General features: G+C 36.3%; 1 protein-coding gene across 2 annotated transcripts in view; it reads right to left on the reverse strand.

Moving 5' to 3' along the window:
• Positions 1-10,171, reverse strand: part of LOC126821099 (uncharacterized) — an 18,216-nt gene extending 8,045 nt beyond the window's left edge. Inside the window, exons 1-6 of one of the 2 annotated variants that reach the window (XM_050549418.2) lie at positions 9,720-10,171; positions 8,870-9,016; positions 7,412-7,482; positions 6,543-6,628; positions 5,997-6,088; positions 3,532-3,559 (exon numbers count right to left, since the gene is read on the reverse strand). Coding sequence is in view for 1 of the 2 variants with exons in the window: in XM_050549415.2 (XP_050405372.1) it covers positions 3,532-3,559; positions 5,997-6,088; positions 6,543-6,628; positions 7,412-7,482; positions 8,870-9,016; positions 9,707-10,070 (788 nt within the window). In the remaining variant the exon portion in view is untranslated. Of the gene's footprint in view, positions 1-3,531; positions 3,560-5,996; positions 6,089-6,542; positions 6,629-7,411; positions 7,483-8,869; positions 9,017-9,706 lie in introns of both variants that reach the window. The other variant, XM_050549415.2, reaches the window with a different exon arrangement.
• Positions 10,172-12,201: the final 2,030 nt, after the last annotated feature.

Below are 12,201 nucleotides of genomic sequence, written 5' to 3' on the forward strand. Positions count from 1 at the left end.
TTATTCTTAATCCATGCAGATGGTTTCTTATTAATTTCATATATATTGTCCACAAGTTTACTAAATTGTCATTTGTGCTTGATAACGATAAGAGGATACTTGTCGAAACGTCGTGCTTTTAGAATAAACTAGTGATTGTATCCCATAAAAACTGTGTTCTGTTAATTTGTTCCCTGATCGCTAAATGCCACTTAAAGAATATGTTCAACGTCAATATGGGGATGTGGCAACTAAGTGTGTTCGCCAGATTAGTAAACTTGAAGATAAATATATAAGAGTGTGTAATAACTTAACCTTTCTCATGAGATGTAGAGACAGTGAAATTGTGCCACATGGATTAAAACTTAAGGGTCCAGTTAACTCCAATGCTGCAAATAAGATCTTACTTCAAGCTAGTAAATCCCTAGTACGTGAACGCATTCAACATCACCGGAATACTAAGCACCGACTTCTGCAAGATATTGGAGCATCACATCTGACACTTAATCATCTAGTTACTACAGAGGATTTTAATTCCATCCGCAAGGCTCAGACTTCCACCAACCAAGCCAGCGAAGAAAGAATTAAACACCGACACCTCAAAAAGTTTGAACAACTAAAGAAAGATAATGTAACAACCAAGAAAACAGATACAACTATGCTAAAGACTGACTTCCTTACTAAAACAGTTGTCAACCTCAGCAGCAATGATCTAACCAATGACCAAATCAGTTTACTTTCTAAGGGCCTGAAGTTTGCCCCATCCTGGACACCAAGAAATCATGATGTTTTTATCGCCAACATTGAGAAAGGTCTATGCCAACTAGCACCAGGGGGAAAAGTTGATTTCCTTCGCCACCAGATAGCCAACCTAATTATTAAATCCACCACAAAGAAGAACTCCCACAACATTACCAAAGGTGAGACCAAAGCTATACAAGAACTAAAAAACGACAAGTCTATAACGATAATACCAGCCGACAAAGGTAAATCAACTGTGGTCATGAACACCGACGAATACAATTCAACCGTCAACCAACTGCTCAATGATGCCACAACCTACAGAAAAATCAGGAAAAATCCAACAACAACATTAGAAAAACAACTAAATGATAAGCTTAAAGAATTATGTGACTCCCAACAACTAACCAAAGATCTTTCTTACCAGTTAAAACCAAACCACCCACGTCCTCCTTACGCCCGAGCCACCATCAAGACCCACAAAAACCCGATCAAGGCCAGGTTATTAGTCTGTTCAAGAGATTCAGTTTTTTACAACGTTGCTAAACACATGTCTAAGCTACTTGCTCCATTAGGAACTTCATCTACGTCCTTCATCAAAGACTCTGGTGGTTTTTGCAACACTATTAGAGACCTAAACCGCCCTGGGAAGATTGTGTCGTACGATGTGGTTGATCTTTTTACCAACGTTCCTCGTCAAGAAGCTATTGAAGTCCTCCGCACTCGATTAAATGAATTAGAAGCACCCCTAGAAACTAAGTTGTCAACCGATAGTATCCTTGATTTAGTTACTATGTGCCTTGATTCGACATTCTTCACCTGGGGTGACGACATATACAAGCAAGTCAACGGTTTGCCCATGGGTAGTCCCCTATCACCCTTAATCTCTGAAATCTTCATGACTGAATTTGAAAACTGTGCCCTAAGAACCTCTCCCATCACTCCAATCATTTGGCTTCGCAAGGTCGATGATACGTTTGTTGTGCTTGATGAAAATGATGAACCTATGTCCCTGCTTGAACACCTGAACAAACAGCATCCTAGAATTAAATTCACTATCGAAACAGAAAAAGAAAATACCCTACCATTCTTAGATGTACAAGTTATAAAAGTCAATAATCAAATGAAAACTAAAATATACCGCAAACCGACCCACACAGACCAATATATCAATTACAACTCCAGTCATCCCCATTATATCAAAAGAGCCCTTATTTCCACCCTAGCACGCAGAGCAATCAACATTTGTGAACCCGAATTCCTGCAGAATGAATTGGACCATTTACGCCACGTGTTTTGTAACCTGAATAATTATCCCCCGTTACTAGTGAAAAAGCAGATCAATGAAACTATCAAAACCACCAGTAAAGATTATCAAAAACCTGAAAAATCACCCATCAGAATAACCTTGCCCTTTTATGGTAATTTAACATACAGAGTGAGCAACCTACTAAAGAAATCAAACATTGACACCACATTTTCGGTCCCGACCACCCTGAAACAGATATTGAAAGCCAACGGCAAGTTGCAACCAATTCTCCCCACCCAACCCAAAGGAGTCGTCTATCAAGTGGTTTGTTCCTGCAAGGCTACATATATCGGGGAAACGAAACGACCCATTGACAAAAGGATAACGGAACATAAGTCCAAAGCCGCTACTAATAACTCAGCCATAGCGGAACATCTCCAGAATCACCCACAACACAGAGTTAAATGGAATGAGGTCCAGATACTAACCGCCAACCAACAGAACAAGAAAACCAGGAAGATCCTAGAAGCTATAAATATCAGAAGACATTCACCTGAACTCAATAGGGACTTAGGGCTCTACATCCCCAGGGCATATGATGATGTAATTAAGATGCACAACATAATTTAACTATTAAGCCATCTTTGGTTGTACTAAAATCCCCGCCCCCACCCCATCTCATTAATAAATTTTCGATATTATAGATTCTCCCAACATGTCCCTTATATTTTTAGAGGATTTTTGTTCTTGTTTTCTTAGTACAAATTGTGTATTGTTATAGTTGTACCTATATAATGCAATCTCATTCAACTTCATGCACATGGCCTCACTACCTGTGCTTTATCAACTTCCCACTATCCATACATGCTACCCTTTTGAAGGGCTTCATAACTGTTAATAACCCTCTAATCATGCAGTATCAGTGCTTATTAGTAGCTAATTACCTTGTTATGTTTGTTGTTATTGTTAAATATCCTTTACACCTTGATTATTTCTATTACTGTTATTCTTAATCCATGCAGATGGTTTCTTATTAATTTCATATATATTGTCCACAAGTTTACTAAATTGTCATTTGTGCTTGATAACGATAAGAGGATACTTGTCGAAACGTCGTGCTTTTAGAATAAACTAGTGATTGTATCCCATAAAAACTGTGTTCTGTCATACATGACAAGATCAAAGCACATGGCCTAAAAAATATATTAATTGCATTCCCAAAAAAATAAGTCAAATACATTCATAAAAATCATTCAACTGACAAATTTCAAATTAACAAAGAGAACAACTATTATAATAGTTTGATAGTTTGATGCATGTACAAAGTTTCATAAAGAAAGATATAGGATGAATCCCATTTCAATATGGCACGGGAAAAGAAGGACTTTATGCTACACAAAATGTAAAACTACTTGCATCTAAATAAATTAATAAATCATTATTATTGTCTTCAAATAGATTAACAATTAAATTTGTGACCTACACTATAAAACTACAAGTGAAAGTCAATAGGGGAGATTTATTGAGACTATTTTGTAAAAATTATGAACAATGATTCCTACCTTTCTGTTCCAGGAACAACCTTATTTTCTAAAATATAAATTAAACTTTGGTTAGAATAAAATATAGCTCTTTATCCTGCATTCGGATATCTAACCAAATAGTTATTTACAGTACTTATTATACTCAGGGCTTACACTGGCTTTTTTTTTCCGTCAAAATGGATGATAATTTTTATATACAACCAGCCGGTGCCAGGCTGGATAAGCCCACATTTTGCAAGAGATGAATAGAGAACAAGCTAAAAACAAAAGCAATTTTCCATACAATCATTGGCCATAATCCAGAAAGTTATGGCCTGAAATGTGCAAATATCAAAAGGGACAGAGATCTTTGGGATATAAAGATATGTTTTAAGTTTCATCAAAATCAGATAAAAATTGTGACCTCTAGAGGGTCCACAACCTTCGTATTACACACTTCTACACAATTTGCGTACAAAGAGCGGCCATTTTGTCGGGTAGTTTCATTTCGATCTTCCCGAAATACGAATTCAACCTTCATTATGGCAGAATGGTGATGTATTTAAACGGTTTTTAAAATCAGGACTTCTAGAGAATCTGCAAGCTAAATATGCGTTTTTGCAAACAATCAGGGGCCATAATCCAGGAAGTTAGGTTGGGTATCCGCGACTATCAAAAGGAACCAAGATCTTAGTGTGTAATGGTGATATATTCAAACGATTTTTTAAATCGGATAAAAATTGTGACTTCTATAGGGTCAACAAGCTAAAAACACGATTTTTCGTACAATCAGGGGCCATAATTCAGGAAGTTATGGTTTGATATGCGCAAATATCTAAAGGAACCGAGATCTGTGGGTTATGAATATGAACTTCAAGTTTCATCAAAATCAGATGAAAATTGTGCCCTCCAGAGAGTCCACAACCCTGATACTCAATATTTTGACACCATTTGCGAACGAGGGGCAGCTATTTTGTCAGTCAGTTTCGGTCCAATTTTTACGAAATTCAAACTCAACCATCCTTAGGGTTCAACGGTGATATATTGTAACAGTTTTTTAAATCGGATAAAAATTGTGACCTCTACGGGGTCCACAAGCTAAAAAACATGATTTTTCGTACAATCAGGGGCCATAATTCAGGAAGTTATGGTCCGATATGCGCGAATATCGAAAGGAACCGAGATCTGTGGGTTATAAACATACATGTCAAGTTTAAACCAAATCGGATAAAAATTGTGACATCTACAGTGTTCACAAGCTAAAAACGTGATTTTTCGTACAATCAGGGGCCATAATCCATGAAGTTACAGTCCGATACATGCCAATATCGAAAGAAACTGGGATCATAGGGTGATAAACCTACATTTCAACTTTCATTGAAATCGGATAAAAATTGTGACCTGTAGACTGTTCACAAACAATTGTGGACGGACGGACAGGGGCGACGACAATATACGTCCACATGAAAACGTGGGCATATAAAAACACAGCTATGGATTTATCAGTAGACCCTAGTGAATTTTCAATTGGGATCACATGGTTTTATGCATTTTCTTAGTGTGCCATGTGCGGCACACTGGTTGAGAATCACTGCCCTAGAGGGTCCACAACCTTGATATACCTTATTTTTACACTATTTGCATATGAGGGGCAGACATTTTGTCTGGCAGTTTTGGTCCGATTTTCACGAAGTTCGAACTCGACCATCATTAGGATGTAACAGTGATATATGCACACGTTTTTTTAAATAGGATAAAAATTGTGACCTCTAGATGGACCAGTAGCTAAAAACGTGATTTTTCGTACATTCAAGGGCCATACTTCAGGAAGTTATGATCCGATATGCGCGAATATCAAAAGGAACCAAGATCTTTGGGTTATAAACATGTGTTTCAAGTTTCATCAAAATCGGATAAAAATTGTGACCTCTAGAGTGTCAACAACCTTGATATACCATATGTTTACACTATTTGCATACAAGTGGCGGCCACTTTGTCTGGCAGTTTTTGTCTGATTTTCACGAAATTCAAACTCAGCCATCATAAGGGTGTAACAGTGATATATTTAAATGGGGTTTTTTAATTGGATAAAAATTGTGACCTCTAGAGGGATCACAAGCTAAAAATGCGATTTTTCGTACAATCAAGGGCAATAAATCAGGACGTTGCGATCTGATATGGGCGAATATCAAAAGGAACCAAGAACTTTGGGTTATAAACATGTATTTCAAGTTTTGTCATAATCGGATCAAAATTGTGACCTCTAGAGTGTCCACAAGCTAAAAATGTGATTTTTCATACAATCAGGGGCCATAATCCATGAAGTTCTGGTCCGATACATGCCAATATCGAAAGAAACTAAGATTTTTGGGAGATAAACTTATATTTCAAGTTTCATAAAAATCGGATAAAAATTGTGACCTGTACAAATCCTAAAAAAAGTGAAAATCAATTTATTATAAAAAGACATATCTTTATAGATGTTCACTAAAGTATTACTATACCTGAATTTTTTCTTGCATTCCATTCTTCTAATAATTTTTGATATTTTTCTGGTATAATTGGAGCAGCTTTTCTCTTTTTCTTAATTCCGCCACTAAAAAGATTCATGTTTGTTTTAATTATCTAAGTCTGGAGTTAGAAATGAGGTTTAATGTCCAACAAGTCATTTTTGGGCTATTATTAGACTAAAATGTGGTTCAATTTTATTTCAATAACGCGCTTGCGAGTAGGGGTCATTAGAGGTGAGAAGAATCCTTAGAAAATCCACAAGGTTAGACAGGGAAAACCATGCCATTTGACTCGATGACAGATCTTAAGATCTAAAGTGCATGTGTTACATCACCCTGAGTTAACATGCTACACCAAATCGTTCTTTTATAGTATGATAAGTCAGTCAATGTTATTTTTCAGAATTTTTAAACACATCAACCATCAGGATATGGCATTGAATGTTTCTCACAGTGAACATAACCTTTCACAGTAAAATTTATATAAAGAAGGGCAATGTGTTATAGCCGACTGACAAAAGAATACAAATAATATAATACCGTTTTAGTCTTTTTGAACTTCCACCATTACTTTCTGGTAACCATAACCCTAATAAAGACTTCGCTTGTAATTCTGGTTCTACAGGCTGAAAAAAAAATATGGTCAAACTGTAAAGTTATAATGCCTAATACAATGCTGTGTAATACTATACTATAGGGGTTATTTTAGTTCAATGAAAGGTGGTCTGCTTAATGTATTAAAGTTGTGACAGATTTAGGCTAATTAGCTACCTTGCATTATTCTACAACTTTCTTAGACCAACTCACTGGAAATTCTGCCACCATCCATTTCTGGAACTTGATTACTGTTGTCCAGCCATCAGGTGCACACATTAGTCCAATTAAATAAAATAAGGTTGATGAGTTGATGTGAAAGGGTGCCCAAATGAAACACTTGTGACTTACCCAAATATGGTAATGGTATAAATTTAAAGTCAATCGAATATTAACTTTAGCCTCTAGAGGGTCCACAAGTCTTTGTATCCTTTACATGTAACTAAATAAGCAATACTGTGTGGTACATGTATACCCGGCAATGATAAATTGTACACGGTTGACTCCCACCTGTCTTTACTGAGCTTCACTTTTATTTGTCACAATAAAAACTTCAATAATATCATGCACTATCCTACAAATAAATTGTCTGTTCTATTGTGGGTAAACTGTTATCTTGATTTTCTTTTTCAGACTTTTCATGATTTTTTGTAATTCTATATTTCATTTGTTATAAAGGCACACCATTTTGCACATTTGTCCATATATGCAATATGAAATTAAATTAATCTAAACTACAGACATTACCTACTTTTCAACAAACTGTGTGCTATTGATACCATTTATATTATAAGTTGTAACAAAGATTTACTTACATTAATATCATCTTCTGATACTCTCAATCTGTGGGCTATATCAGCGACTGTTTCTCTTGTCTTATTGGATTCTGAAATAAAAAAAACCACTTACTAAAAAAGGCTTTTCATATCTTCGGCAATCTGTTGGAATGTAATTATTGTAACTACCAATTGCAGCAAACTGACTATACAGTATATAATATATACTCTTCAAAAAAAGTAGGGGATATTCAGAAACAATACAAAACTGCGGAAATGCACTGCTGTTTCTATTAGACTGAGGTAACCAGTGTATGTTAATAACAGGCCAATTGCCTACACATGAACATAAACAGTTCATATGGGCGGCTTATCTGACGGCCCCATTTCACTTGCAAAGAGATACACTGTCAAAAGTGAAAATGGACGTTTTTGATTTTTGTATTAATATGAGTAATTGCTCCACCAATCCTCAGACATTCAGCAATTCGTCGTGGCATGCTCCTAATCAACCGTCCAATCACGATTTGGGGCAATCTGACCCACTCCTCTTGCAGTGCCACGGCCAATTCTTGCAGTGTTGTCGGTTGACGTTGACGTCGACGAACACGCCTCCCGATTAAATTAAACGTAACACACTAAAGCAAAGATACGTAAACAGTAAATCTTATGCAAGAACCGATAGGAAAGCAACCATGGATAGGATAAACCAGCAAGCGGCAGTTTTCATCAACCCTTCCTTGAAGTGTCAAATTTGACAATGAACCCCTCCCACGTGTATGGCGCTATTGCGGGTCGAACGTGCAGCTCAGTGGTTCTGTTGGGGCGATAAGTTCTTCATCTGTGAACATCCTCTCAAAGCATGTCAAGTGTCCATGACTATTTATCATATTACAGCCTGCATAATAGGTATTTGCATTTCAATATCCCCTACTTTTTTGAAGAGTATATGTTGTTCAAATTAGACTGTATGCAAATATTAGAAAATCTATCAATCCATTTCCAACATTGAGCTATTACGATTCTCATACATTACTGACTGTACTAGTTTTCAAGCAAGTCAGTTGACATTGGTGGTAAATGTGTTGCATTAAGTAAACCAGAGCTTTGATTTTTGATAAATACACATTCTTGAGTCTAGATATAAGTTATATGGTATATATATGTTATTATTGGTATATAAAATTAAACACATATAAATTATTATAAACCTGTTTTAATTTGCACAAGGTATAATTTTATTATACAATTACTGAATTATTACTACCTATGTACATATGTATATGCAAATAAAACTAATATGTGAATAGTACATGTATTAGTAAACAAATACAGAATATGAAATAACAATAACAATGAAATTAAAATTTAACACCTTTGCTTACGGGCCATTTACAACAGTAAGAAAGACACTTCCAGGTAGTATCACATGGTTTGTCACTGATTTGCATGTCAATATTGATGATAGTAAACAAATTAGATTGATAGTAAACTTACTTTTTGACAGATGTTTATAAACATCAGGAGAGCTACATTCCCAGCGAACATCACACAGCTCATCTGTGTTACTCTGAGAACATAAAAATTCATCCTGAAATATTTCTTTTATCCTTTTACCTTTCTGTGTATAACTTGGACTTTCTTCTAAACAAAATACAAAAATACAATTTACTATAAATGCAGTCAGTACTCCAGTAGTCATTATTTCTTGCTGTTACATATATAGTTTAAGTTTACTGTGATTTAATAATTAAACTTATAACCAACTATTCACTTAAAAATGCTTGATGACAGTATAACATTCAAATTTCAATACAAATTACAAACCTATTTTCCCTATCTGATTGTATATTGGGTTTGTAGGCTAATCATTAATTAACAAAGGGTATGACTTAATTAATTAGGTTCTTGTATCTTGTTAGTAGTTACTGGAGTTATACACATTTTCAAAGTAATGTGGATTTAATTTCAAAAGTCTGTTGATACGGTACATTTATTGTGTAGTTTATTGCTAGTAATAACCATTTACTATGTAGTTAATTTTTATGAACATATATCCTACTAATTTTCAATCAATATTTGTCATTTTTATATACCGGGTAATAATATTATTATTATCTAATAAAATATGGCCCCATGTATTATATGTAAATTAAAAAAAAAATATAACAGGGACATAACAATACCCAATCATGGAGGGCGTGGGAGTTGAAATAGTTATTATTAAAAAAAAAAAAAAAAAATGGAAGTGAGAGCACAGGTTACAGATAAATTACAAGTCTGAGCCAAAAAATTATGGAGAAGCAGTAGGCCTAATCATAATCTAAATCATACCCTGCAGATTTACATGTACTGTGCTAGCATCACCGATTTTGTTGGTGACATTATTCTTTCCATTCCATCTGGGTGGCGTTATATCACATTCTGGTGGCTCAGTCTTTGGTATAGATTGTTCTTGTAAAGATTTTAAAGATCTAGTTTTTCTTGCACATTTTGCACTTTTGGGCACTTTTACTTTCGTAGGATTGTCATCTGTTCTTTTCCTGTCAACCACCACATCATTTTTGTCAATACGAGCGTCAGATCTTTTTGTTGAGGTTGCCTTCTTTGGGGATTTTGATGTGGGATTTATCACACTTTTATCAACAGTAGTTTCTTCTCCTTTGACACTTCGACGCGTCGATGTTGTTCTCCTCATAACTGACACATGTTTTTACTATTTATTTTTTTTCTAAATTATTGAAAATGTGTGGACATTTGATATTACATTTTCTGAAATCGTAAAGCCCTCCGATCCAAAACGAGGCTATTGGTTGAGTAAAAATTTGGATTGTAAAATGGTCAGAAACGAAAAAAAAACCCCCCAGCGAGTCGATTGTAATAGCATTATTGTAATTCCTTTAATGTCAAAATAAAGATTAAATATAGAGTTTAAGACCAAATAAAATCAAAAGAAGTTTATTATAAAACATTTTGTCCAATAATTATTCAAATCGATTAATTATAAGGTTTAAATGTTAATTAACTACGATCATATTAAAAGTAAATGTACGGTACTAAATTAAATAAATGTAGTGTGTCCATCTAATACTATATTATTTATTAGCTCCTGGACTACATAGTAGACTATAGAGTTTTTCCCACACCATTCTTAATTTTTACTCTACGGAGGGCCTGACAGTCTAGTCTTTCGGATGACACGGAAAACTGAGGTCCCGTGTATACATTGGAATGCATGTAAAAGATCCCTTGGCAGTTGGAATTCGATATAAAAGAGTAGGCGATAGTGCCGCTGCCCGGGCAAAATTTCCCTCATAGCACACTGTATGGCGTAGCCTATGCCCGTCTCCATTATCCCAGTATAGGAGCAGAACAGTACGTTAAACCCCATTTCATTTCATTTCATTTCTTTGTGAATGATATGACTTGTGCCCGAGGCGAGGGGGTCCAGGGGTCCAGGGTCGTTCTTCCCCCCAACCTCGAAATTTTTGAAAGATATGGTCTCTAGCGTAATTTTGACGTATCTGGGATTGGAGATCACTTTGCTAAGACTTAGTAAAACACAGAAACTGAGATTTATCACAAATGAGCCATGACATACCAAATTTATATTCACTTGATGAAGGCTGTCACAATACATCTGTTAAACATGCTGACCAATATACATTTAGGCTACTGTGCAGGCTCGGGCCCTATAGGGCCTGATTATCTGCCGGGGTGTCAGAATATACCCTGGAAGGTGACGATTAAGCCCCAAACAGTAACTTGGAGGTGAGAGCAGGGCAGGGCAAGCCATAGGGCACCGTAAGTCAGACTTTGCTTTAGCCGGTAGCTAAACCGAATCCGAACGGGGGGTGGGGGGGTGTACCCTAAACTCTTCTCTTAAAGGAGGCGTGTCCATGGTGCCATTCCCCATGAACCGTCAAGTTTACGTACATCAGCATGGTAATGTTCAAAATTCAAACACGTCGCACTCTAACCCGATTCCTTATAGGTCCATTTGTCCTCCTAAATTCAACAAATTCTAAGCTATTTAATATTTATCACTCATTAACCATTTTTCTGGCGCAATAGTAAATTTTGGATGGACTGGGTAGACTGCTTGGCTACTCCAGATTTTGATAGAGCCCACGAAATTTAAATTCTGGATGATGGAGATATCTATAGTAACAGGCTCCCATCAGAAATATTTTGTTTCTTAATACTGTCACATGTCAACCTGCCATTTTCAATTTTCTGTCGTGGTTGATGATGGGGCACAGTGGATCACATTTCAGAGGGGCACACTGAGGACAAGCCTTTCTAGTTTTAGGTCGAGAAAGTTCATCAGGATTTTCGGGTGTGGCAATGGGCAGCGTATAGTCCCCCTCCCTTATGCATACTGCTATCAGGACTTACTTACAGTGGGTTTGTTTTATGGGGGTTTGTCAATGTTTGGGGCACTTACTATTTCTATTATCCATACATAGCATTCTTTCTCCGCTCTAGTACGAATCGGTTAGTAAGACATTAAGCTTGCTAACCTTGAGGTCCCGTGTTCAATCTGAGTGTTGGTGTTCAATCTGAGTGTTGGTGTTCAATTTGAGTGTTGGTCGAGAAAGTTCATCAGGATTTTCGGGTGTGGTTCCCCACGTCAAAGGTGCAAGATGGAGGGCCTGGCAATGGGCAGCGTATAGTCGTTCAGGTGGAACAAAAAACCCAGGTCCCGTACACATTGGCGTGCAAGTAAAAGCCCCCTTGACCGTTGGAATTCCATGTTGTAGTCAGTGGCGCTGTCGGGGCAAAAATTCCCTCATAACACAATGTATTCATTAGCCAGTCGGAGCAGA

The sequence above is a fragment of the Patella vulgata genome, chromosome 5 (assembly GCF_932274485.2).
Source record: "Patella vulgata chromosome 5, xgPatVulg1.2, whole genome shotgun sequence".
NCBI lineage: Eukaryota > Metazoa > Mollusca > Gastropoda > Patellidae > Patella > Patella vulgata.